Source organism: Brienomyrus brachyistius, chromosome 15 (assembly GCF_023856365.1).
Source record: "Brienomyrus brachyistius isolate T26 chromosome 15, BBRACH_0.4, whole genome shotgun sequence".
Lineage (NCBI taxonomy): Eukaryota > Metazoa > Chordata > Actinopteri > Osteoglossiformes > Mormyridae > Brienomyrus > Brienomyrus brachyistius.
Genome location: NC_064547.1, coordinates 4,138,055 through 4,164,762, shown reverse-complemented (window position 1 = coordinate 4,164,762; position 26,708 = coordinate 4,138,055). Strand labels below are relative to the sequence as shown.

The following is a 26,708-nucleotide window of genomic DNA, read 5'->3' as shown; positions in this document are numbered from 1 at the left end:
ATTTATTTCTCTCCTTACCTCTTCCATTCTGACTTTGCTTGTTTTTTAGTGTTATTGGAATAAAATGAACATGGCAGCGTGTGGAGAATCTATTTGGTGGATCCTACCGTGAACGGGGACAAAAATAAATCATTAAACTTCTACATTTCGTCTCTGACAAGTAATTAACAAATTAAAACAGGTTAATTGCAACTGACTGACTGGTGGAGACCCACAGCCATCCAGCTACAGCCTGGCTTTCATCCAGTGATGTTACTGGTGCCTTTGGGCGTGTGATTGTAATTAGGAATTACTAATTCTATTACTAATACTCTTATTAATCGCACCACTTTGCAACACCCTTTATGTTGACTTGCTGCCAGAATCTTTTAATCCCCATGGAGCTGGAAGTGTGAGACGTCAGTATAATGGACAATTCATTATGTTACAGTAATATGCAATAATATATACAGTCCACAATAGCTTTATTAATAGCTTTGTCTTGTGCACTATGATTAGATTATTGTCATTGTACAGAGTACAATGAAATTTTTGCTGCCATCCAAATGGTCCACTCCCACATAACATATTAATAAAAAAAATAAACTGAGGTGTAACTTGAGTGCATTGTAGAAGAAAAATTGACATTTGAACAATTTTGTATATAAGACATCACACGTGACATAACATAACAGCATAAACTTCGTATGAACACAGCAGACCATAAATAGATGAGCTATTGCACTGGGGATGCTACCTGATATCGATGTTGTCCAAACACTGGTATCGTATCGCATACAAGGTGCAGTAAATGCAGTCGCCAGTGCAGTGAATACAGATAAGGTGCAGTGACATGTAAATACTTGCAGTGTTGTTTTAATGTGACCAGTGACCAGAATTGACAGATGAATGTTACTGGACATGACACAAGATTTAATGACAATAAACCATGCATGGACGAGATGAACTTTGGTGTAGAAGGTCCTTATGAAACTGAACTCTTCGCATCCCTCCATGATAAGCGATCACCCGCCTGCTCTGAGATACACAGCACATTCCTTCGGCCATTTTTCTCGACCATGACTTCGGTGTGACGTGAAGCATCTTTATTTAACTGGTCTCAGAGGCGTATAGGAGCAGCGCTAACCAGTGCACCAATATGGCGCCCTATCAATGACATACATGATGAGAGACTAATGACACTAATTAGATGGATGATTGGGCTGCAGCCTGCTGTAACTAGATCATACCCCCCTCCCCCCCGATAGCAGGGGAGTCTACAGCATCCTCCTCAGCCTTTTCATATCTCAACGCAGGATGGCTAATAATATAGTACTATGCTATTACTTATGTCAATTAACCACAAATTAAGTCTTAGTTGCACGCTGAATTGTGACACATCTTGCATCTCAAGTAATTACTATATTTACTACATCTGTTAATTCTGTAAACCTTTAACTGAAGGAACAAGTCATGAATAACACAAGTTAAATACTGATCTCATGTTTGTTAATCATTAATGAACCGTGATGCATCTTTTAACTTAACTACATTTGTTCGCCATTTTGCGCTTGAGTTTTTACTAAGCATTTGTACCTCCTCAAATGTCACCTTCCTTTAATAGCCATCTCCGAAATCAGATCATTATTAAGCACATACGTATGTCCTCTTTTTAATAGAAGCGTAAAATTAGCAGACGAAACAAAAGTGTTCCATATAAAGCTTAAAACACTTCCTCCTTTTTTTAAGGGGGGGGGGATGTCAAGCACGAGGGGGGTAAGTGTCATCTTGAGTACGTGATCGGATGTTTATTAGCAGAAGTGGTCTCCTGGCCAGAAACCGTTTCAGTTCCGTAATCGTTTTATGTGTGATCATTGTCTCTGCTGGTGACATGAGGAAGTTGGCGACAGGTAAAGGGATCACGGTACAGAGACAGATGGCGAAGAAGGGGGCCGTAAAAAGCATAGACACGGCCAGCATCGTGCGTTCAGCCAAAACCGTGTAGATTAGGCCGGTTATTGTCGCATGCAAAGTGGGTTTCCTGTCTAAATACCGTTGAGTTAAGCGAGTGCTTTGCCCTGTTTGTAGATCCACTCTGATTGGTTGTTTCCTTCCCTTTATAAATAGGGCAGCTATTGAAGAAACATATTCCAAGTCAGTGAGTAAGATGGCCAAGATGGCGGGCAACGGAAGTCCTCTCGGGTAAGGAAGAGGCATCTGCGTCACCGTCATCGATCTCCTGTCAGTGTGCATCTTTCTCACGTTGGCTCACCAGGAAATAGAGTGGGAGGTGAAAACAGTCTTTTGGGGTGGAAACACCTAAATTTGTCCCTAACTAATGAAATTTACTGTGCAGCCTGTAAGCAAGCATGGGCTTTATGGTTTATGGTTGCATATCCGTATCAGTCTGTTTTGTACCAGCATTTCTTGTCAGGCTGTTTGGATGCTACACGTTGTGGGAGGGGGGTGCTTCTTAAATATGGCTCTCTTCTCTCGCTTTTTTAAATATTTAATCCTGTTCCCCCCCCCCCCCCAGGACTTTTGCGCCAATGTGGGACCTCTTCCGCATCTCCTCGGACAAACTGGCACTGTGCCACCTGGAGCTGATGAAGAAGATGAACGACCTCCTTCGAGACATCAACAAGTATGGCGAGGAACAGGTCAAAGTTCACCGTAAGGTCAGCCCGGGCCGCCAGTCCAGATGCGTGCGCCATTTGTCCGGCGTTCGGTCCTCTTCCCCATCCCTCTCTTCCGTCTTCCCCCTTTTCCGGCCCGCTGCATCGGCCCATTTGTTCCGCCTCAGTTCATGACCTCACGTAACAACTGAAGAGCACATTTTCATGCACGGGACACGTTTTCCGGAAAGTTATCGTGGACTCGGCGATATGTGGAAACGTAACAAAAGTTCTTTGTTGGATTACGTGAGGACTGACTGAGTTTTGCTTCCCGATACTGTAACATACGATGAGGAAGCCTGACTTCGGCGGTGTCATCTCAAAAACGGCAAAAAGATGACTGACTTTTGGAAATTTGCTCCTCAATTTGGAGTCTGTTATGTATGTAAGTTGCTAATAGTGGCAGCAGATGAAAGATGCACAACAAGGTCATCTTGGTATTTTTATAGCTGTTCTCTATTTTTTTTTTTTTATCTTCCTATTGGCTATTTCCAGAATACACCCTGCCATTGTTATGTCCCCCTAGTGGCTGAAGCAGTAACTGCACAGTAGTGTGTGGATGTGCATCTCTGTTTATTATCACTGTGGAGACTGGGAGCGAAGGCCTTCTGCTGTATAGCCTCCTCAGGTGAGCCTGTCGCCCATACAGATGAAAGAGACCGCGGTGGGAACGCTGGAGGCCGTCCAGGCCCTGCAGACGCAGAGCAGCCAGCTGCACAAGGCCCGAGACGGCCACCTCTGCAGGCGTTCGGAGGTGGAGCGCCTGCTCCGCGAGGGCGCCCCCCAGAGGGAGTTGGAGAAGGTGCGCCCCTGTGCATGTAAAGAAAACAGAACATTCGCATGAACGACAGAACTAAAGACGTAGAGTTTTGCTGATAAGAATTTATTTATAAAAGGAAGGTAAAATAACAGCTAAACAGGTAAAATAAGTGTCTTTAAATAAAAAATTTTAAGCGACATACAGTAAGGTGTGGACGTATACAGGGGCGGAGCCAGAGGGTCAATGGCCCAAGCTGAAATCTGATTCGCTCATCAAATGCCCCTCCCTCTGTGACTCACTGATTCCAAACATATCATTGGCTAATTATAAGGTTGGCCCCTCTGTATGAATTATGGCCCCTCTTAAGCCCCAACCTTAAAAAATCCTGAAAGAAGCCCTTTATTGTAAATGACGCCCTGTTTTGTTGTATTCTTACTCTGTCATCATACCCCCGCCCCCCCCCCTCACCCCCCACCCCCCACCCCAGGCAGAGCTGAAGTCTAAGAAGGCAGCTGCTTCCTTCTCCTCTTGTGTGGAGAATTACAAGCGTGTGGGCAGTGACTTCGAGCTGAAGATGAGCGAATCTGCACAGGTTAGTGTGCTGGACTCTTTAACAGCGATGCACCTGCCGCTAGTGCCAGGCAGCAAATGGTCGTTCTGGCATGGCTCTCACTGGCCTCGGCTCTCCTGGAGCAGCTCCTGCTTCGGGTAGACGCCTCTTTTCATTTTTAATCCCAGTGGCACTTTATCAGACTGATATCCAGAGACACTGATCCTCGCTGGTGATGATGGATCAGAGTAGAGTCTAAGCTTCCTTTCGGCATTGCACAGCTGGTTTATCCCTTCGGCGGTCTGATAAATCTTGTAGGCTCATGCCTAAGACCAGAGACAGATGGCTTTCCTGAGGTATGATGTCCTTCTCATATCACATTTCAACCTTGAGAAATCTTTGAGAAGCTGCTTTGAGAAGCTGCCCTCATTTGACTTCAGGCTTTTTAAAAACCTGGCATTTGGATTTGGTTGCCTTGTTCATACTTTAACCCCCTTTTTTAAAACTGATTTAAAAAAAATCCAAGGTTTAACCCATTTATTCAGCTGTCCCTGCTCTACCAGCCTGTTCGACCGCTGTCCACTCTGCTGCCACCTGCTGGTGTGGATGTCCTTTTTGATGAAGTGTAGGGTATGATGTGCTCAGAAACAGAATTCACATCACTGGCCAGGTACACCAGCCTGTACTAGGAATTTGTCTTGGTGGTACTGGTGCGTACAATCACAGACAACATAGGACATAAATTAAGAAAATAATAAAAAATAGAAATACGATAAAATAGATTTATAAGTGAATAACCATGCAAATCAGTACAGATCAGTATTTACAAAATGTGCAGTCTGTACAACTCTGACTAGATGTGCAACTAAATGTGATGTGTACGTTTCTCCTTCTAACCTCATTTCTGAGGTACTGAAGGCCTCATGTTTACAGGAAAGGAAGGGTCTTATGAAGTAATACAACCAGTGTACTAATATATGAAGTCACAATCACACAAATATGTATGTGTGTGTGTCTGTGTACAGACACTTTATTGGTCTCTTGGGGGAGTCAATGGGGAACAGAAACATGAGGCTAAGGGCCTTGCTCCAGGCACCATGGGTGTGATGATTCTGCAGAGGGTTAGTGCACTGAGGCACAAACTCTGTATGATTAGAAGCCGCAATCCCATTACCTCGAGTTGCACTTAAGTTGTGAGTTCCCTTATGTGTATACAGACTTTTTTGTCTCTAAGATGGAGTGTGGAGGGAACAGCAATCCACCTTTTAAGAAAAGAGCAATAGAACAATAAAAGAGATCGAAAACCACGTGTAGTTAGTTTCCAACCAAAACGCACCAAGAATCGAACTGATGACTGACGGAAGCCTTGTACCTCCACTGGAACGAGGCACCTGCTGCCTGCACTGGAACGAGGCACCTGCTGCCTGCACTGGAACGAGGCACCTGCTGCCTGCACTGGAACGAGGCACCTGCTGCCTGCACTGGAACGAGGCACCTGCTGCCTGCACTGGAACGAGGCACCTGCCACACCATACAAATAGTCAAACCCCAAGCCAAGCGTCTCTATGGGGCTCTGGACCTCCTGATGCCCCCCTGACCTTCCAGTGTCTCCCTCAATCCCTTGCCTCCTGCATCTCCCTGCACCTTCCTCACCTCTTGGCACCTCCCTCAATCCCATACCTCCTAGTGCCTCTTTCACCCCCCTCTACCTCCCTCACACTTGTAAATCGACTTATGTGTTGTGCTCCTGGTCTGAGCAGAAGTTCCAGGACATAGAGGAGACCCATCTGCGGCAGATGAAGCAGCTAATCATGTCCTACGTCCACTCCGTGGAGGACACGCACGTGCAGGTGGGACAGGTGAGCACGCTCTCCTCTGCTGGCAGTCATCTCCCAAGCTGACTGAGCATTTGGTCCTTTCTCTTCACTCCCTCCTCATCCTGTCTTTCCTCTGCTGGACAGACACACAGGGTTACCTATATAAAGAATTAATATTAGGTTGGGAGATTCCAGCAAAGTTTAAAATGCTGTAACGCAGTTAGTCACCTGGGTGAGGCAGAACGTGGCTTAATGAACCGTCAAGGCAGCTGATGAATTTTTGTGGTCTTCGAAATTTCATCTTTGTGACCAATTAGAAGGCTCTGTTTGATATTTGAGATGTACAGTACTGTGTTGAAGTCTTAGGTAATCAAAGGACACGATTCTTAAATTATCTTGATGCTGGTATAAAACTGTGATTTTGTGTTTGTGAAAATGTCTGCTTAGCCATGTCAAAACCTCACCCCAGTGTTTCCTGCAACCAAAACACCCCATATATTTTTTTACTTGTCCACTAGCACGCCTTGTTGGGATAATCACAACCTCACTGTGTTATTAAACTAATTTGATTAATTCATCACTTGAGCTGGTGGTGAAATGACTGGTGGTGATCTTGTAGACATCCAATATGATGTTAACTTTATGGAGAACTGAAGAAATTCTTGTTAGTGTTTGTTGATGCTCTTGATTTGCATGTAGCACATTTCCTTTGACTGGTTAAGATTTTTGCACTGCGCGGCACATGTTTTAATGCTCTGCTGGACTCTGCCCAGGTGTACGAGGAGTTCAAGCAGAACGTGGAGAACATCGGCACTGAGAAGCTGCTGCAGAGGTTCGCTGAGCAGAAGGGCACCGGCAAAGACAGGCCGAGTACGTCCACCGGCCGCTTCCCCCGAAACGGTGCCTTCCTTCATCACCGTGGTTCTGTAGATGGACAGGTCTGGTCGTTACGGGGGCTTGGAGTCTCTGCTGGGAATCTCAGGGCTCAGAGCAGAGGTGCACCCTGGATGGGGTGGAGGGGGGGGGCAGTTGATTGTGAGCACACGAAGGTACACCCACACAACCACAAAATATAGGGGGTTAAAGATGCCGTTGGTTAGTCTAACTGGGAGGGTTTGGACTGCGGAAGGACACGTGTGTCACTGGGATGGCATTTCGACTCAGCACTCGGAGCAGAAATGAGACTTGACCCCAAACCTTGCCGGTGTGGCCGTGACTGTGCCACCTGCCTTGCCGTCTTCCGGCTAAACCCGGGGATCTCTGCGGAGGCATGTTCTGTCTCTGTTCTCTGTCCCATGCCTGCTGGGATGGATGCTTCAGCCTCCTACTGGACCAGTGGTTATAGAAAATGGAAAGATGGTTTACATATTTCCTTTTAGCAAGTCCCGTTAAGCTTGGTGATGAAATTAAACCAGTTGCAGTAAATACAGAGGTTCTCTCCACAGCCTTTCAAAATTAAAATTTTATTTGCCACATGCATCACCATGCACAGTACAACCTGCAGTGAAATGCTTATTGCAACTGCTCCAGAATTATTGCTAGAAAAAACTGTATAAAAAGAGATGAAAGAGATTAGATATACAGGGATATACAAAATATATATCTGCTATGTACATATATTGCACTATAGGACAATACTGAACATAGAAGGACAATAGGGTGGCATATGAGTATGGGGTGCATAATATAATATGTAATATAGCCTACAGTGTTATGCATTGGGCGGGGGAGAGTGATGTCACTCTTGGTATTCCGTTTCTTATAGGGTGGAAATGTAAATGGGGCCATTTTTGATTTTCCTTCTGAAATGAGTCCATTGAATCAGCTGTACACCCAGAATAGGTGTCAATGCAAATTTATGCAAATGTGTTCCGGCGCTTTCCGAGACCGGCCGTTAACTCTGCACATGCCGCTGTCCATGCGCTGGTGCTGGTTTGCCTCATGTGTCTCCCTGCGTCTCATCTATCCATGCGCTCCAGCCTCGGCCAGGTTCGAGGAGCACGTTCCCGGCGCGGCGCCCGACGGGGGTAAGAAGACCCGTGGGAAGTCCTTCCGGATCCCAGGACTGGGCAGGAGGGATAAGGAAACTGGAACCACGTGAGTGAGCAGAAATTTGCTGGGTTTTGAAAGTTGTGCTGAAAATTTCTCAAAGCTTGTATTCAAGGGACAGTGTGTGGCTCAGTGGGTTTGGACACTGTTTCTGTGATCAGAAGGTTGCTGGTTCGAATCCCTAGGTCTGTAGAACATTTTTACCACTGGATCTTTGAGTAAGACCCTTATCCCCCAATACCCCCGGGGACTGGCTGACCCTATTTCTCAAAAATGTGTGTCGCTTTGGGGGAAAAAGCATCTAGCAAATGAAATGTAAATGCATTGACATGCACTATGGTCATATGCAAAAATTCTCCTATATGTACGTTAGTGATGTCTCTGCTGTTTCACTGCCGTTTACTTTTGTGTGTTTGTGCCTCATTACAGGGATTCCACTCCCACAGAACCTCTGGTGAGTACAGCAGCGCACAAGCACACAGACACACACACACAGATGTTTCTATTCATGCCTTTGTAGAAACTGTCCATTCATTTGTATGGGCATAACCCTAATCCCAACTATGACAACCCTAACCCCTACCCAGCCCTAACAATAAATAACCAAACCAAATACAAGACTTATGGCATTTTTAGTGTTTGATTGCTGTCACAGATTGTTATAAAGTTGAGTTTCCCCTTGTGGGGACCGAAAAAATGGTCCCCACAATGTCATCAACATATATCATTGTGGGGACAGTTGCTCCCCACAATGTAATATATACATAACCACCCCCCCATCACACACAGACACATACCAGCATAAAGCCACACACACGCCTGCGCAGGAAAAGGTGTGAAGCATAATTACAGCCCCCAGCATTTCTTTTTTCCCCCACCACTCAAAAATGGGGTGTAATGTAGCCCATAGCCCTGAACCGGGTATGTAATGTAGCCCATCGCCCTGAACCGGGCATGTAATGTATCCATAGCCCTGAACCGGGTATGTAATGTAGCCCATAGCCCTGAACCGGGTATGTAATGTAGCCCATAGCCCTGAACCGGGTATGTAATGTAGCCCATCGCCCTGAACCGGGTATGTAATGTAGCCCATAGCCCTGAACCGGGTATGTAATGTAGCCCATCGCCCTGAACCGGGTATGTAATGTATCCATAGCCCTGAACCGGGTATGTAATGTAGCCCATCGCCCTGAACCGGGTATGTAATGTAGCCCATAGCCCTGAACCGGGTATGTAATGTAGCCCATAGCCCTGAACCGGGTATGTAATGTAGCCCATCGCCCTGAACCGGGTATGTAATGTAGCCCATCGCCCTGAACCGGGTATGTAATTACACCGGCCTGGAAGGCTTATCTGTGGCTGCTTCCGCCGCGTTAGGAGCAAATACCGCTGACCACCATCTTGTCTGCTCACAGCATTCCCAGGAGGTGGATGAGGAGGGCTTTGTGATTCGGACCGACGGTCAAGGTGATATCCTTCACCGCGAGGAAGGAGCCATGAGCCGCGCACATGCCGCACCCCCCACGTTATTCTGCCTCTGGTGTTGGCGAGGCGGAGAGGGTGCCAGCAGGGGATAGCGGCCCCCTCCCTGTGGCCGTGCCCCGATTCTGCAGCCTGAGCACATGACATTGTGCTGCTTTAGCAGAAACATGCGAGTTGAGTTAAATAACAGGAAAACGAGGGCGATAAGATTCGGGGGGGTGGATTCAAGGATCCTTCCTGTCCTGTTACCTCGTGGCTGGTGGGTGTCGAGGCCTTCGGGTATCACCGAAACAGCCAGTTTTCCATAAACATCGTCCATACAGCATTCCATGTATTTTTAAGAATACTTTTAAAAGGATTATGGGGAATATTTTAAACTGTCCAGAAAATGTATTTGTCCGAATACCCTGCAGTCTCTCTGTTTAAAGGAAAGGTATTAAATACTGTATATAATTGTCTAAATTATTTTGGTTTCCTTTAATCTGTTTATGTCCGTGCGTAAACTGAGTCGTAATCTCTTGCGTGTTTTCCCTGTCACTCCCGCCTCCTCCCAGCTCATGCTGTTTGGTTGTTTGGATCTAAATTGCCCGACAAAGGCAAAACACAGTAACTACGCTGGACTGAAGCTGAGGGGAAAATGGCCCGTATGTGCACAAAGTCCATCATCGACTGTGTACTTATTCAAAACCAGGCGCAGCTGGTCTAAGAGTTTGTCATGGGGTAACACAGAGCCTGAGAAACTTAATGTCGGTGAGCTCTGATAAAATGCGGAATTACAGTGATTTGCCTTTATAGAGCAAGATTGTTCTTAGGAGGCAACTTAGTAAGAAGGGTCTTGCCAAGACCACAAGTAGGATCTTTGCGTTCTTGGTATTGAGAAACGCCCTCTGTTCGGTAGGTGTGATTCTGAGAGATTAAATCTACGGATACCTGAGGCTCCGGAAAGTTTAAGGCTGAGCATCCTTTGCGAGGCTCCTTTCGAGCTTGTTTCCGAATGCCGTCCTGTTCTGATCCTTGACTGAAGGCGTCGCCCCTTCGTACGCTGCCCCCAGGACAGGGAGGCCAACTTCTACTCCAGTGATTCAGATTTTGATGATGACGAACCGAAGAAGTTCCACATTCGGATCCGGCCGGCGAGCAGCGGGAGTCGGGGTAGCTCGGCGGCCCACGAGCTGGAGCTGAGGGCCACGGTGGGGGCGCTAATGCTGCCCCCCAACAGAGGGGTGCGCAGCCTGCTGGGGACTCGGGGTTTGGGGCACCGGGCCGTGGATGGGTCTAATGGAGAATGACGTTATCTTACACCATGTGTTCTGTATTGGACGTCCATGACTGACTGTCTCTTCTCCCTCACCTTTCAGATGTCAGTGAGGAGGCACCTCTTCCGTAAGTCTGCCTAGTTCATAATCTGTCCTTCCAGAATCTTCCCGGAAGGTCTCATTGACCTCAGTGACTCATCCTCGCATCCGTTCCTCGGGGATACTTAAAATTAGTTGTCACTTTTACCAAAGTCCCACGCAGTACTGAAGCGGACCTTGCTGCGTTCAAGGGTATGATGCTGGGGATTATCCCTGGACGCGAACCCACATTGTGCCTGCCTGGGCCGCCCAGTGAGATCCATCCAATACGACGGCATCCTTATTTCTTGTACCTGTGTTGCAGGGGCCACCAGCTGCACAGCAGAAAAGAAAGGCGTGAAAGAGAGAGCCCCCCACAGAGGTGAGGTGGCCCCTTCCCTCCACTTTGCTCCGACTGCCCTTATCTGCATCTAGGACCACAGATTATGGCTCATTAGGTGTCATCTCTGCGCTAGTGATGGGTTCGAGTCCCAGCCACGTCTGTGGGGCCTTAACCCCCAGCTCCATGGGTGCTGCTCACCTACATGTGCGGAGCAGGATGGCGCACGCAGAAAGGCAATTTGAGTATCGTGCTGCCTGTTTCCCGCGTGAGGGCGGGGGCTCCGTAAACACCGTGTAGTGTGTCCTGATTGGTGCTGCTTGAGTATGATGGTTTTCTGCCATAGAGCTCGGACAGGATGGATTGCGGAGGTCGGCGTCCAGTCCAGACCCCGGCAGGTAACCGGCACCCGCCCTCGTGTGTCACTTGGGGAGGGGGTGTTCCCTGCTTACCCTGGTGTCATTTGTAGTGGTTCCCTGTAATATGAACTATTTGTTGATAATCATGACAATTGCAATATGGCGGTAACGAAAGCTTTCCCTTGTTTCGCTGCAGATTGACAGCAGGCTCCTGTTCAGAGACACTATTCGGACCACCGCTGGAGTCCGCGTTTGCCGGTATGCAGCTCAGGCCTCACGTGCACAGGCCCTCAGGGTCATTCCCGCATGCACAGGTCCTCAGGATCATTCCCGCGTGCACAGGTCCTCAGGATCATTCCCGCGTGCACAGGACCCCAGGGTCATTCCCGCGTGCACAGGTCCTCAGGGTCATTCCCGCGTGCACAGGTCCTCAGGATCATTCCCGCGTGCACAGGTCTTCAGGATCATTCCCGCGTGCACAGGACCTCAGGGTCGTTCCCGCATGCACTGGCCCTCAGGATCATTCTTGTGTGCATTGTCCGGTCGCTCCTTCAGCAGCATGTAACACGGCCTGTGGGTAGTGCTTTGACTCTTTGCCCTGCTTTCCAGATCCGGCCTTCTCTTCTGACTCCTCGTCCCCAGACAACGTGGAGGACTCAGGGCTGGACTCTCCTTCCCATCAGCCCCTGGGGCTGTCCCCAGACCCAAACACATGGGCGTCGTGGCCCATCACCCTGCAGAGCATGGTTCAGCCTGCACCTGACAGAGCGCCGAACTCCGTTCTGACCACGTTTGGCAACCCGTCATCCCGACAGACCCACCCGGAGCAGGATGAGCCAGTGGGCGACCGGACTCAGGGGCGCCGGTCTCCACAGCGCGCCTCCGCTCACGCTCCCTGTGTCCCAGAGATGGATCTCCAGCAGTGGAACTGTAAGCAGACTCTTTTGCTGGACTCCTTCCTCCGCACACATAAAAGGGGCGCATCCCCACCCCCACCCTCCCTGCCTCGAGATGCCAGGGGGGTGCAGCCATGCCAGGACTCTACCTCTGTCCCCCAGAAGGACACGAGAGCGTTCCCAAACCCCTCCACCTCCCAGAGAGAACATGACAAGGAGACGACAAAGGAGTTTCCTATTCTGGATTCCCCCGAGGACCCCTTCTCCATCACCATGATTGGTAGCCCTACGCACCAATCGGCTTTGGCCGCGGCGACTGCCTGGAATAGCGGCAGCAGCAGTAGCAGCGGTAGCAGCAGGCTAACAGCCGCCTCCACCTCCACCTCCAGCTCTGGGTCCCGGCCCAGAAAGGATGTGATGCGCTGGGGCTCTGTGCACAATCCCTTCAGTGGGGGCGCCTCTGTCGGGGTACTGGGGGGGCTGCGGGACAGGGACCGGAGGTGCCGGGCCTCAGACAGGGGACCGCGCAGGAGCGCAACATCTTTCGCAAGGAATTCTGGGCCCCAGGAGGACCCGCGTGTCCCTGCAGAGAAGGAGCAGAGTGGCCTGAGACTGGGCAGGTGGCCTGACTGCCACCCTGCTTCTGGCTATAGCAAAGGTAGGTAGCCTAACGTGGCGGGGGGGAGTTAATTATCTGCTTGCTGGTGATGATGAATTTACAGCTTTGTGAACAGAGTGTCACTGACTCCTTTTGTCGCTGTACCTGCTGCCAGCGTTTGATTTTCAAATGTCAATTTGTGCTTCAAAGGCTGGATACTTTGTCTATTTTACATAAAGGGAAGTAATTCTGTGACGTTCTGATTAAAATGCCTTTCAAAGATGGAACCTGTGGAGATGCATTTGTGGGCAGCTTTACTCATAGGCTTCAGGTTAAGCGACAAGGGCGGGACCACAGGGGCCCAGGCCCCAACCGATAGCTGATTGGACCCGTCATTCAGCGAATCAAAGCCCATCATTGGCTAATAGTACAGTTGACCCCTCAATGAATTTGGCCCCCCTCTTAGGCACGAACTGTCTTACTAAATTATTATTTTTTAAATGTAATGGCAAGTTCTGCTTACTGGAAAGCAGGTATGTTGAAATCTCTAGAGAAACACAAAATATAAAGACCGAAAAGTTAGTTCAAATAGACTCATTTCTACACTTCTAGAATAGTAAAGTTATTGCTGAAGTGTGTTGTTAACAGACCACTGTTTCTCTCAATTTCTTTTAGACACGCCCCCTCATCCACAGCGGGAAAATGCTGAGCTCCTATTGGCTGCACCACCGCAGCCAACCAGAATGCAGAGGGCCAATGGCCTGCTGAGTGGTTGTCACATGGTACGTCACTCTTTTTTTCCCTTCTTCACTCCTGTACATGCAGTAAAGCGAACATCCGACACCTGAAATCGATGTCCATCAACCATTCTTATCTTTCGCTTTTTAAACAGTCTGATACACAAAATAGTCTATAATATCACTAAGAAAATATCTATGGGATGAAACAGATTTGCTAAGTATGCTATTCTTATACTGTCTCTGCTAAATACTTACATTCCTAAACTCTGACTCGGAATTAAAAATTTTGTAAAATGTCACATTGATTCCCATTTAACTTTGAAAGTGATTAATGACACAATATAAACTGTTTGTAATGGCGTCTCTGCTTTTCCAGTCCAGGTCTGTGTGCTCCTCTCCGCTTGTTGACCCCAACCCCATCCACACCTCATCATCCTCTTCCTCCAGCCCCAGTGAATGGGGATGTCAAGAGCCTAATCCCCAGGCCCGCAGTCCAACCCAGGGTGGGCAGTTCATTATTCTTAATCCTAGTCGAAATTCTAGGCCTTGTAGTTTTAGCCAGTGTGGGAGATTCTTTCTTTAACAAAAACCCAAATCCCAGGGCCTGTAATCCTAGCCGTGGTGGTTAGTTCTTCACCCTTCCCAAAATGCATTGCATATACATTTCTGGTTAAATGAAGCCGGCCCGCATTATAAGCAGCCTTGTTCTCGCGTCCAGCCGCACTGCCGATGCCCTCAGCCGGTTTGTCGCGAGGCCCCAGCCCCGTCTCCTTCGCGACCCAGGATGCTTTGCCTGTGGCTGCTGCCATCACGGAGTACATCAGCGCTTACTTCAGCGGGGGAGAGCACACCCGGTCAGTATTCACTGCTCGCTGTTAACCGGGACTCCTTTCTGGAAATGGGAGTCACGGGTGGGGGTGTGTGACTTTGACGGCCCTTTGGCTCCTGTCTCCGCCTAGCTGTGTGGTGAAGATCACAGGCGACTTCACCATGTCCTTCCCTGCTGGAATCGTTCGCGTCTTTGCTGCTAACCCCAACATCCCCGTCCTCAGCTTTCGATTAGTCAACCTTGCACAAATTGACCAACTCGTACCCAATCAGAAGCTGCTCTACAGGTAAGCCTCTGCCAACCCTTAGCATACTAGTATCAAGGTGACGTACACTGTTTACAGATTTTTGACTGGCATGCCGTTTTCCTCAGTGAACAATCCCGAAGTGAGCAACACACCAGGGATTTCTGGTTCAACATGCAGGCTCTCAGTAATCATCTCCAAAGAGAGGCTGAACTCAATCCCCAGGCCTTGTACCACAACGTAGGCCTGGTGAAGTATCAGGTGAGAAAGGGAACATTGTCTGTAAATCATATCACTTGTAATATCCGGCTTATTTCTCAATAAGCATACTTTACTGTACTTTTCATTTACCGAAGACCAGTTCCAATACTAAGAACAGAAGTACGGACCAGATGTTGGTCTTACTCCGTTCCAGATATCAAGGATACTTTGGTAGAATCCTTGCCAAATGAGACCAATCCCACAATTCATTGCAGCCTAAGTTCGTCCTTGGGAGACAAGTTAGCAGGACCGGCCTTGCCAAGACCACGAGTACGATCTTTGTTTTTTTTTTCACTCTCCCCTCCCCAGGTGTCGTCCCAGGACCCCTGTCGTGCCCCACTCCTACTCTCCGCGGAGTGCCAGCGCGGGGGCACGGTCACCCGCGTCTCCCTAGAGTACCGCAGCCCGAGGCCTGGCGTGGCACCGTCTGCCCAGTTGACCGGGATCCAGGTGCTGCTGCCTCTGCAGGCTACGGCCAGCGACGTGCAGTGCCAGCCACCCGCATCCTGGTGAGGGGGGGTGGAGGGCTAGGGTAAGGGTGTACAGACCAAAACGTGAAGAAAAACATAAGGAATAATGGAACGTATGGCTGGTTCTCCTACAGGAATGCTGAGGAAGGATGGCTTCTGTGGAAACTGCCCAGCTTCTCCTCCGCCAATCACAGTGAAGGTACCACCCCTGCGTGTTTTCCGTTTCCCCGTCAGTCTTTGCGGAGGCTGCCTCTCTCTTGCCTCCGTTTGATGTGCAGGATGATGTTTCTCCTCCCTAATGCGTGCTTTCCGAGAGATGCGATCTCAGTCGGCATTTGGCGTGGCAGAGCCGTCTGTTGTGTGGTGTGGATGAATTCGCCTTGGACTCGGGTAAACAAACCTGACATATCTAGGTCACGCTAAGGAAGACGGCAACATTCAGTGTACCGAATAAGAGCTCTGGGTGTTTCAGATTGTCCATGACGGGGGGGAGGGAGGAATCAAAAGTCATACAACTGCTAACTTATCCATTGTGAGATTGCTGCTGAATTTTCGCCTTTTAGTGTTGGATGGATGTTACTCAGTCTCCCTGCCTCCTCCCCAGGCCCAGGTCAGCTGTGTGCCAGCTGGCAGTGTTCTGACCCCCCACGAGGACCCCCTCCCAGCCTCGGGGTGCAGTTTGTGGGTTCCGGAGCCTCCCTGTCCGGCCTGGACGTGGAGCTGGTGGGGAGCAAATACCGTCTGTCCCTGGTGAAGAAGAGGTTCGCGACAGGTAATGACAGTAAGGCCAAGCCCCCCCCCATGTCAACCGTAAGAACAGATAAAATAGGAGTAAATGAAGATGTTGCATTTATTTACAGTGCAAACTTATTCTAAATTAGAACGTATGTTTCATTTATGTTGAGCTTTTCAGGACACCCAAAGTACTCTATGGAAGTGATCACAGGCCCCAGTACGCTCACCCCACAGTAGCTAAGGTGGTGATGGGGTAGGATTAGGAGGCCAGATTTGGTGGGGCCACAGTGGGCAGTTCAGCCCAAAGTACCAATCCTAGTGCGATCTTTCATGACCTTTACATCTACTCTGAAGGACGGCACCATTTTTACAGCACAGGGTCCTCATCACTGCACTGGAGGTATTGCGATCCACCCTGACCACTGGATGTGCTCCCCTTGCTGGCCACCATGATGCCTTTCCCAGCTGCAACCATGCTTTCCTAGATGGTCTCCCATCCATGTACCTGCCAGGCCCAAACCCACTTAGCTTCCGGTGGATTATGCAGCCTGATCTGCAGGTGCTATGGCTGCTGGCACAGTAGTGTCTATCTGATCTTCAGAGTTATACCGACTTTGGGAGGTTGGTTAACAGCAAGTTCAGTAAGGAAACGGATGCAAATCAGTGGCAGCACAACTGTAGACTAGGTCCTGGAATGCCATGCTGTACCCATCATGGATGGGTACAGGGGATGGATGGGTGGCACTACCCGCAGAGCGTCCGTCCAGTCAACATTCTTGCGATCGGCAGATCGCAGCTTCGAACCTCACTCGGGACAGTTTCTGTCTTTGCTGTCGCGTCGACCGCCAGGGCTTTATAAAACAAGGTCTATAAGGGACGGTGGGTCGGGGATGGATGGGTGGCACTACCCGCAGAGCGTCCGTCCAGTCAACATTCTTGCGATCGGCAGATCGCAGCTTCGAACCCCACTGGGTGCAGTTTCTGTCTTTGCTGTCGCGACGCCCGCCAGGGCTTTATAAAACAAGGTCTATAAGGGACGGTGGGTCGGGGATGGATGGGTGGCACTACCCGCAGAGCGTCCGTCCAGTCAACATTCTTGCGATCGGCAGATCGCAGCTTCGAACCCCACTGGGTGCAGTTTCTGTCTTTGCTGTCGCGACGCCCGCCAGGGCTTTATAAAACAAGGTCTATAAGGGACGGTGGGTCGGGGATGGATGGGTGGCACTACCCGCAGAGCGTCCGTCCAGTCAACATTCTTGCGATCGGCAGATCGCAGCTTCGAACCTCACTCGGGACAGTTTCTGTCTTTGCTGTCGCGTCGACCGCCAGGGCTTTATAAAACAAGGTCTATAAGGGACGGTGGGTCGGGGATGGATGGGTGGCACTACCCGCAGAGCGTCCGTCCAGTCAACATTCTTGCGATCGGCAGATCGCAGCTTCGAACCCCACTGGGTGCAGTTTCTGTCTTTGCTGTCGCGACGCCCGCCAGGGCTTTATAAAACAAGGTCTATAAGGGACGGTGGGTCGGGGATGGATGGGTGGCACTACCCGCAGAGCGTCCGTCCAGTCAACATTCTTGCGATCGGCAGATCGCAGCTTCGAACCCCACTGGGTGCAGTTTCTGTCTTTGCTGTCGCGACGCCCGCCAGGGCTTTATAAAACAAGGTCTATAAGGGACGGTGGGTCGGGGATGGATGGGTGGCACTACCCGCAGAGCGTCCGTCCAGTCAACATTCTTGCGATCGGCAGATCGCAGCTTCGAACCTCACTCGGGACAGTTTCTGTCTTTGCTGTCGCGTCGACCGCCAGGGCTTTATAAAACAAGGTCTATAAGGGACGGTGGGTCGGGGATGGATGGGTGGCACTACCCGCAGAGCGTCCGTTCCTGGTAACAATTTTATTAACAACACTCCACAAGGATGAGTCACGTGTGAAAACAATGAAATAAGTAATGCATAATAAATATGCAGTCCTGCAATAAAGTGCTGCGGTATGTACAATCCTTTGTACATGCGCGAGTTCTTTTAACTAGGAAGCCTATATATGATAGTACTACCCGGGTAGTTTGCCAAAAAAAATAATATTGGACTGGAGATCTCAATCAATCTTACCTGTGTCCAGGAGAACTGTATCCGCCGACAGGGAGGTAGGCTGACAGGTCCTGGACGTAGTTGGATACTCCACAACTCTAGTACGCAGAATCGGTAATGTAATAGTTACCATTAATCACACATACAACTAATGTAAGGCAACGCGGCATCACAGCTAATATGCTAATCTACCTCATGGACATCCAACATAAACTTGCAAACATCTTTACAATAGCAGCCGCAACAAAACCCATTAGCCATAAGCCTTATAGCTTAAAATTGTAGCATGGAACATTCTGGTATATACTGTCCCACTCCACTAACGACAGCACGTTCATAAAGGGAATGGTGCTTTAACTTGCAGAGATGATTAACATCGACGGCACAAATATCTCCAATTGGGTTTTAATTTTTTTTCACCACAAAATTCATTGCTTAAATAACAGAAATAATAAAAAAATGTATAGTGCAGCTTGTTAAAATGGCTTCTTCTAATCAGCGACTAATGTAAGTGCGGAATAAGCATTTTTTTCCCCTTTCGGTTACACTCACCGGAGAATCGCTCAAAAGTTGACCCAAACTGGATAACACAACACTAAGGCTTCTGGCGCACTTGCCATTGACAATAACTAAAATTGCCTTTTAAACAAAATAGCTTTTCTTTTTTTCTCTCCTGGTGTATAAACCTCCCAGCTCTTCACCTGCAGCAGCTTCTCTAACTTTTTTTGTTTTGTTTATTTTTTAACCGCGATCAGAGGGACACTGACTTACCCCAGCAATCGCGATAAAATAACTAACCGAATTAAAGACAGCGCCATCTATGGGAACGGAGAATCATGACACTTTTGGTCCTGCTCACTTTAAGTGGGTTACACTTGGAAATATTTTGCATATATGGAAGATTTGCAATCGTACTGGGGCCCTCGACATCACTGGGGTGGGGCCTGGACCTTGGAGCACCTACCAGTCTGCCCCTAATGCAAATGTACACAGTAATCTTTTTATGAAAAATGGGAAATCCACCAGAATTTCATTAGATCCAGCAGTGGCCGCCAGTGTTTCGGTTGGCACTGGATGGCTGAGAGTGAAATGGAGAAACATCTGTTTAGATTTAGGGGCATATAGGTTATGGGGGCCCACCTGACCCTCCAGGGCGAGGCCACCAGCTGCATACAGATGCCTGTATATGTGTGTCTCTGCAGGGAAGTACGTGGCAGCCTGTACAGTCTGAGCGGAACTGATCCCCGGGCACCACAAAGCACTTTGGCCCCCTTCCTGTCCCGCCTGGAGGATGAGCAGTTGAAGAGGCTCCCGCCCCTCGAGGATGCAGCCACAGAAAATTCAGTGGGGGGAGGGTCCTGCAGGAAATGGGCCCATTGCAGGCAGATGCTGTACTGTCCTGCTCCTTGTTCACCAGGCCCTCATTTAAGAAATGCACAAGCGGAGAGCTTCAGACAGTTATGGGACAGATTTTTTTGTGATTAGGTTATATGCTGTTTCCATTAATGTAAATAGGTTTACCTGCAGATAAGCATAACTGAAAACTATGGGTCGAATTACTGAGTTATTCCATGCCAGTGGTCAGTAATGGATTTCTCAGCAAACTCAGTTGGTCTATTACAATAAATGCTACTTTTTCCAAAACAAAAGGTGACAAATTCATTTTTTATTAGATCCCCGTCTAATCAACAACAAACCAAACCTGTTTACACCATTTTTTTGACATTCTGAGAAGGTACAAAATACAACTTAACTATGCAGTTTTGTTAAAGACCACAGCATGTCTCCAGGCTATGCAAAGTGTAGTTGACATTTTTAAGTAAAAAAAAAAAAAAACAAAACCTAACGCACCCTCAGCCCTAGTTTTCCACAACATTCATACAAGTTAGAAGACACTGCCTTCACTGGGATCTTAACAGGTAACAATAGTGGGACATGACTAACCCTTGGGGGGGGAGATATGGAGTGACGTAACTAAATGACAGGTCTTCAAATAACAAGAGTATCACAAAATGCAATCAAACACTGCAGTTCAATTGTTTTACCAAGGAGCAATCACTTCAGAAGCATCGTGACATTTTAATATTATTTATTATAAAATGTCTTGAAATACACTGAATATACAGCAAGAAAAGGGGTAAACAGCTATAAGAGAGAGCTGTGGGTGTAATGGTAAATGAGGGAGAAGTAGAGAAAGAGAGACAGAAAGGATCACCAAAGGGTTACCTGGGGTCAAAGGCAGACTGGACAAACACTGGGAAAGACCAGCCACACACCAAGCGCTGACCATGGCCGCCGAATGATCGGCTCCCATCGATTATGAACTTGGGTTTCATCACAGAGTTGATGGATGCCTTACAATGCATTCGGAGAGCTACGTTTCACCAAACTAGCTTTGACACCCATGTTCAATCAGCCAAAAGAGCGCCGATGGGGACTGACCACGTCCGACGGCACCGGCCCAGCGGGACAGCCCGACGGCAGTATGTCGGCTTGGTGTGTTCCAGGGTTAAGACCGGTCTTCCCACATCACAAACTGCTTCCAGACGAAACGTACAGATGGAGGCTCGTCGACGGCTGGCATTTCTAGAACCACACCAAACTGTTGCTTCGATAAGCATCTTAGATCTGATGGAGATGAAGGCCACATTTACTGCCACTGGTGCCAGAGGCTGGACTAGTCTGAGGGGAAGTTTCAGCGCTTGAAAACGAGGTGAGAATGGAGCACCACTTTTCAACATTCAAAGCTGGAGTGAAGACCCTAACCCTCCCTCAGTAATGTCACCTGGGCTAGAACGACAGTAGCAGACTCAGAGCAGCGATCGCCATGGTGAGGGGTTTCAGTGTCGAGTGGTTAGCGGCGCGGGAAACACTGACGTCCTAATATATATCACCCGTGCGTTAGACATACTGCGAGAAACTTTAAAAAAAAAAAAGACGGCGGGAACTCGCAAGGTCACGACGACCTCACATTCTCAGGATAGGTCACGTACAATCGATTCACAAGGAGATGTCGTACAATCAGCGGCTTATGGAAAAAAGGACCACATCACATTCGAGTGAAGAGCAAAAATCCTTTGGTTGGGGGGGAGGGAGGGGGGTTGCATCACTGTGCGCTGAGCTGCTCAGCACAGCCGAGGCCACAGATTAAGGTACATTTTCAGCTACGCCTGAGAACAAGTCAGGCTCCGAAATGATACATTCAGACTGTGGGGGAGGGAGAGAGGCACAGCTGTGGGAGGGGGCTGGAGCTTTTTCCATTTAAGGCACTGCAGGAAGAGGAAAAAAAAAATAATAAAACCTATAGTAGACAAACCACCAACCAACCATACAAGGTTACTTTGTATAGAAAGTGAGTACTGTACAAGGCATGTCCTTATATTCACAGTTTAATTTGTAATACAGAGGAGGAATTGGGAGGGGGGGGGGTAACAATCTGAACCAACCCCCCAGTCAAAGTCCCACAAAATCCCATAGTAGCACTTGTTTCTCTGAGAGATGGATGGCCCTTTGGAGAGAAAGTCCAGATGGAGACCTCATACACTGCTCCTGCTGCTCCTTTGGTGGACCTCCCGGCCTGCAGAGGGCGCTGTGGCAGCTGGCCCAGCACCTTTATGCTCAGATCTCCTGCAGAGAGTGATTGATCTCCACACGCTCCCTCTTGACCGTGGGCTCACCGGTCCTTTGGGAAGTGTCGCCATCGCTTCCCATCTCGCTCATGTCGTCAGGGTACGGCGGCTCTGTGGAGGGAATAGGCGACGTCACGGAGGAGCCGAGGCGACTCCCGAGCTACCGAATGGGCGTCGGGGATGTGGAGGCCTACCTTTATCCATAAGCGTGGGCATCATGGAGTTGAGATCACTGAACTACAAAGGAAAGACAGACAGGGTGTGTGTGAATGGGAAGAGCGTATAACAAGCTAAACGATACTATCGGCACGATGTAAAGCAGCGGCTTGCCGCACACCTCTCCCATGACGGCGATGGGCGTCTCCCCGGTCGCCAGGGCGACGCGGTGCTCCACCAGGTAGAACATGTACTCGTCGTAGAGCAGACGGATGAGGTGGAAGGAGCCGAAGCTGGCAGCGCTGCGCAAGGTCAGGTCGCGGATCACCATGGAGCTGCGGGGAGGCGCAGAGGGTCATTAGTGTGACTCCTCCCCCCCCCCCACCCCACCAGAGCCAGCTGGCTCTCAGCATTAAGTGGGGGTGCAAGAGTCAGTGCAGAAAGTGCAGCCCATCTATGAAATGTCAGCAGCAGGACGCTGTCCAGTGTTACGGCCCAAAGCGATGCTCCAAATGGATTTTCCAGTCTCCTTTTCACAAGCACAACAATTAATCAAAAGTTCTTTTGGTTATTTAATGAGACCTGAATAGAGAAGGGAATTCCTCTTAAAATGATTGTTCTTAAAGGATGCAGCATTTTCTAACAGCCCGAATGATGAATCCTCTAATCAAAGAGCCGACGGCCAGCAGGCGCCCCCTAGAGTCGAGACCTAGGAACTGCGGGGGACGTACCTGTAGAAAGACCACTTGAGCAGGAACTGTCGGGCGGCTCTGGGGAAGCTGGGGCTGCCTTCATGTGGCTTCAGCACCTGGTTCACCACGTTGTCCAGCCAGGCCGCCCACTGGTCCAGGGAGCTCTGTTGCTGCAGCGTCACCTTGAAGTCCTGTTCCAGTTGCTGGACCACGCTCTCGTTGCACTGGCACACCCACGAGGCCTGCTCCTGTGTGTGTGTGTGGGGGGGGGGGGTATGCAGCAGGCTGTCAGCAGGAGGGCGCCGGGCAGGGAGGTGCGACGGGGGGGGTGCGAGAAGAGGATGTGGCACGGTAGGTACCTGCACGTTGGCGAAGTCCACACGGTTGAGGTCGCTGAGCATCTGGTTGATCTGCGAGGTGTTCTGTAGGACTGCGCGTGCCGCCTGCGCAAGGTGGTTCAGGGATGTATATCTGCGCAGTGTCTGCGCGAAGGCGCTGACCACCGCAACCTACCACACAAACACACACGTTTGTATCTTTGCGGGAACCGACCATTTCTATGGGCATAAACCCTAACCCTCACCCATAAGTAACCAAAGAGTATACAGTGGTGCCTGCGGTTCACGAACACAATCCGTTCCCGGAAAGTGCTCGTGAACCAATTTGTACGAGCCAAGGCAATTTTTCCCATACGGAAGCATTGAAATTCAATTAATTTGTTCACAAGCCTACCAAATCATTTTTGTTAATTAATTAATTTTCAGTTTTTTATAGTAAAAGCTATAAAGACACAATATAGTGTGGCGACAGGCGGACCGAGGCATCGTAGGAGCAGGGAGATATGGGGACTTGCTTGCTGGGGAAATCACGCTCTTTATTAACAGTCCTTAACCCTTGTACTGTTGCCAATATTAATGGTTGCGTTTCCCTATTGTCACGCGTGTGTTTGCCCGTGTCTTGTGTGAACCCGGTCTGATCCTCGTGTGTATTTAGTAAATCTCCCACCATGTGCATCTTGCAGTTCAGCGTCTTACAACCTTGTGTTTCCCGTCTGTGTGTTTGGGTTCGGTGCTCGTTGGGTGCATGTTGTGGTCCTTCTATTAACAATTGCACACGGGGCATGCTGGGACATGCAGGGCATGCTGGGACAGGTTAGGACATGCTGGGATACACGCCCCGCCGGTACTACACTAGTGTAAAAAAAGGAATCTGGTCGAAGAATCAGTACGTCGACCAAATTTTGTATGTGAACCAATGCATTTTTTTTCCACAGAATTTTTGGTCGTGAACCAAATTATCCATGAACCACACGCACCACTGTACTAAACTTTTGGCATTTTTGGGAAGACAATCATCTCTTCTCAGAATGCAAAAGACACATCAGCTATGACTGAACAAATTATTGTTTTTCTAGCATGTTCGGGCGATTTCCTTTGGGGGGGGGGTGGACACAGTGCCAACAGCGGGGCAGTACCTTGGAGCGGACGATGTCCTGGGGGAAGTCACTCATGGCTGTAGTCAGCCAGCCTTCAAGACTCTTGGCAAAGTTTCTTATGGCTTGAGTGAGGGTGCCTGGGGGGGGGGGGGGGGGGTTAAAGGTCCATCAAACAGAATACGCAGAGGGGCGGCTCTATGGGGGGGCTACATCAGCGCAGATGCAGGAGGGTGGGGTCGCGCACTCACTGGGGACGGGTCGCAGCACGTTGGGAATGAGGATCTCTACCAGCGCCTGGTACAGGATGTGGTCACAGCTCCGCATCCACAGCTTGAGGGGCTCGTACTTGCACAGGGCCACCAGCTTCTCCCTGGAGAGGGTTCCCTCGGGTTCCTCCTCGCTGCGGAGACACGGCCCCGTCAGCCGCAAGCTCGCGCTCGGTCACATGACCGGCCTCAAAAGGTAGCTCTGCCCACATTTCACAACTTCCTGTGGTTGTTATGCCTTATGATTACTTTGGTAGGAATACACACAAAAATAAGTCCGCCAGTCACCCCGTTCCCATGTGTCGGGCCCCATTGGTTCACAAGAAACATTCATATTTTGTGACACATGTTTTAACATTTAAACGTTTTTATGTGTAGTAATACGACAGGAATGTGTTTGGGGGTGTTCATTTTGAAAGCCACCTAGACAGTCACAAACAAAATGAATTTAATTGCTTTTGGAGGTGTTCTCCATTGCAGTGGATGCATTCATCACCTATTAGGAAGTGCAGTGGGTCCATCACTAGAGGGCGCTGTTGAATACCAAAAGGTCTGCCAGAGTTTCTCAATGTAGTGGAACTGCAGGTTCATCACCACGTCCAGAGTGGCCTGTGAGACACCACAGCAAACAAATGAGAACTAATCTCGTGTAACGATTACAACACCGGGCTCTCAGTTACACAGCTGTCAGCAACTTCGGTAATCCTTTAAAAATGAACATTGTTAAATGGATACATTTTCCTCCTTACACTCCCACAAGCATTGGGAATACTTTAAAAATAAACTCTTAACTTCGACGTCTAAAACTCTGGTCTCTTATCCAGGATACGCAGGTGGAAGTGTTACTCGTATGAATGCAGGAAGTTTTAAAAAAAAGCAACTTATTTATTGCATAAATTCAAATTCTGTCCGCACTACACCAACTGTCTGAATGCGCCCGCATTTGACAGGCGGCAGTCTGTCCACGTGAGGACATGCCTCTCGTCCCCTAGTGCCTCCGTGTTCGGAGAGCCTGATGGTGAGGAATCCCTGACCAAGCCACACACGTGTGTCGGGTGCTGGAGGGACAAGCGGCAGTATGTGAGCGGACAAGAAGGGCAGCTGGGACCGAACAAGAGCGCCTCCAACAGGACGAGGCGAGGACTCGGCACACTGCGCCGTTCCACATTTGTGATTTACACTGTGCTAAGCAGAACCTTCCCCCTATAGCTAGTGTTTTTGTGGAATAGATTTTCTTTCAGTCTCAGGATATGTTGTTGCTCCCTGAAACTATTGCCATAGCAACCTTGTTTGCTGTTGCCCCCAGCAACTGCTTAAACACTGGACTCCAAAACAAAAAGGAAAAAAAAAAAAAATTCCCATCCAAAGGGGGAAAAAAAAACAAGATTTTCCCTCCCGTGTTTTCACAAAGCTGGCTGTGAGCCTGCCGGAGGAGCCCGGAGTTCAGAGGGATGAATCGCCGATTCCATGCAATCGCCCACTCGCTGTCACGCTCCGCTTTTCTTTAATGTCACAATTCAGGCCACAATTCAGGCCATCTGATCATGGATTTCAAAAACATCTCCGGGACGGTAATCACTAGTGCTGGAAGTGCATCATTGTTTCTGGATGACCTGTGCAGCACAGCTACACCTCAGTCCACATCATTATTAGGGACTTATTAGGGATGGACATGCATGTGTAACGGAGGTCTGCACCCAGGGCCCATGAGCCGTCGACCTTCCGCAGAAACCTTCCATAACACGCTCACCACTGACATTCTCCTTTGCTCTGTGTAACGCCCATTATCAGCCACATGTTCCTCTTCTCTAGTTTCGCTCCAATAAATATGACAATGTAGGCTAATCATTCAACACCCCACAGCAGCACCACCTCTGCCCCTCTGCTCTTAGTCATTAATGAAACGCACATTACTGTTTATTTAGTGGCTGCAGTTCAGAGCCCCCCCCCCAATTTAGTCATGGGTCCTGCTTAAAGCGCCCCCTGCTGGTCGTACCTCGCAGTGGTCCCGGTAGAGGCCCTGCAGTTTCTTCACATCGCTCATGGTCAGGCAGTCGGGCAGCGGGTGGGAGTCCAGGTTGGGGGTGGGGAACGGCGGCAGCGTGCGGGACAGATCTGGTGGGACGGTGACAGAGACACACAGCCGTGAAGAAGCCATGTGCTGAGACCTTGCGAGCGGCTCCCCCGCCCCCTTCCAAACATCACCTACCCCTCTGCCAGAAGCTGCCTTAATAGCTAAAATAAGTTAACTACAGAAGGCACAGTACCTGGGTGCCGGTCTACAATCCCCCTGTCATTGCTATGGAAACAGGTAAGATATGC

The 26,708-nt window shown here is 49.2% G+C and overlaps 2 protein-coding genes and 1 long non-coding RNA gene across 15 annotated transcripts in view; 1 reads left to right on the top strand and 2 right to left on the bottom strand.

The window, feature by feature from the left end:
* Positions 1–19,857, top strand: part of fcho1 (FCH and mu domain containing endocytic adaptor 1) — a 33,436-nt gene extending 13,579 nt beyond the window's left edge. Inside the window, exons 5-28 of one of the 4 annotated variants that reach the window (XM_048977004.1) lie at positions 2,107–2,181; positions 2,516–2,657; positions 3,304–3,456; positions 3,902–4,006; positions 5,725–5,823; positions 6,555–6,651; positions 7,761–7,878; positions 8,260–8,284; positions 9,246–9,300; positions 10,354–10,535; positions 10,671–10,695; positions 10,972–11,028; positions 11,333–11,384; positions 11,542–11,603; positions 11,955–12,899; positions 13,515–13,621; positions 13,956–14,082; positions 14,298–14,433; positions 14,539–14,694; positions 14,781–14,913; positions 15,223–15,422; positions 15,518–15,582; positions 15,988–16,155; positions 19,411–19,857. In XM_048977004.1, coding sequence (XP_048832961.1) covers positions 2,107–2,181; positions 2,516–2,657; positions 3,304–3,456; positions 3,902–4,006; positions 5,725–5,823; positions 6,555–6,651; positions 7,761–7,878; positions 8,260–8,284; positions 9,246–9,300; positions 10,354–10,535; positions 10,671–10,695; positions 10,972–11,028; positions 11,333–11,384; positions 11,542–11,603; positions 11,955–12,899; positions 13,515–13,621; positions 13,956–14,082; positions 14,298–14,433; positions 14,539–14,694; positions 14,781–14,913; positions 15,223–15,422; positions 15,518–15,582; positions 15,988–16,155; positions 19,411–19,439 — 3,313 coding nt within the window. In that variant the 3' untranslated portion in view covers positions 19,440–19,857. Of the gene's footprint in view, positions 1–1,761; positions 2,012–2,106; positions 2,182–2,515; positions 2,658–3,303; positions 3,457–3,901; positions 4,007–5,724; positions 5,824–6,554; positions 6,652–7,760; positions 7,879–8,259; positions 8,285–9,245; positions 9,301–10,353; positions 10,536–10,670; positions 10,696–10,971; positions 11,029–11,332; positions 11,385–11,541; positions 11,604–11,954; positions 12,900–13,514; positions 13,622–13,955; positions 14,083–14,297; positions 14,434–14,538; positions 14,695–14,780; positions 14,914–15,222; positions 15,423–15,517; positions 15,583–15,987; positions 16,260–19,410 lie in introns of those variants that run through there. The other 3 variants (XM_048977006.1, XM_048977005.1, XM_048977003.1) reach the window with 3 other exon arrangements.
* LOC125709030 (uncharacterized) lies at positions 448–18,969 on the bottom strand. Of its 6 annotated transcripts, none has more exons than XR_007382580.1 (5): positions 18,761–18,969; positions 18,230–18,306; positions 4,525–5,917; positions 4,040–4,290; positions 448–3,464 (listed from the first exon to the last, which is right to left on the bottom strand). It is a non-coding gene; the product is annotated as an uncharacterized LOC125709030 (long non-coding RNA). The 6 variants fall into 6 exon arrangements; XR_007382581.1 differs by having other exon boundaries at positions 4,040–5,226; positions 5,337–5,917; XR_007382579.1 differs by having other exon boundaries at positions 4,040–5,485; positions 5,809–5,917.
* rfx2 (regulatory factor X, 2 (influences HLA class II expression)) overlaps positions 19,855–26,708 on the bottom strand; it is a 29,306-nt gene continuing 22,452 nt past the window's right edge. For all 5 annotated transcript variants that reach the window (XM_048977013.1, XM_048977014.1, XM_048977017.1 and 2 more), the window contains 9 exons: positions 26,383–26,501; positions 24,883–24,995; positions 24,369–24,520; positions 24,160–24,257; positions 23,045–23,194; positions 22,725–22,933; positions 22,175–22,328; positions 22,032–22,074; positions 19,855–21,948 (listed from right to left, as the gene is read on the bottom strand). In XM_048977013.1, coding sequence (XP_048832970.1) covers positions 21,827–21,948; positions 22,032–22,074; positions 22,175–22,328; positions 22,725–22,933; positions 23,045–23,194; positions 24,160–24,257; positions 24,369–24,520; positions 24,883–24,995; positions 26,383–26,501 — 1,160 coding nt within the window. In that variant the 3' untranslated portion in view covers positions 19,855–21,826. The remainder of the gene's footprint in view (positions 21,949–22,031; positions 22,075–22,174; positions 22,329–22,724; positions 22,934–23,044; positions 23,195–24,159; positions 24,258–24,368; positions 24,521–24,882; positions 24,996–26,382; positions 26,502–26,708) is intronic.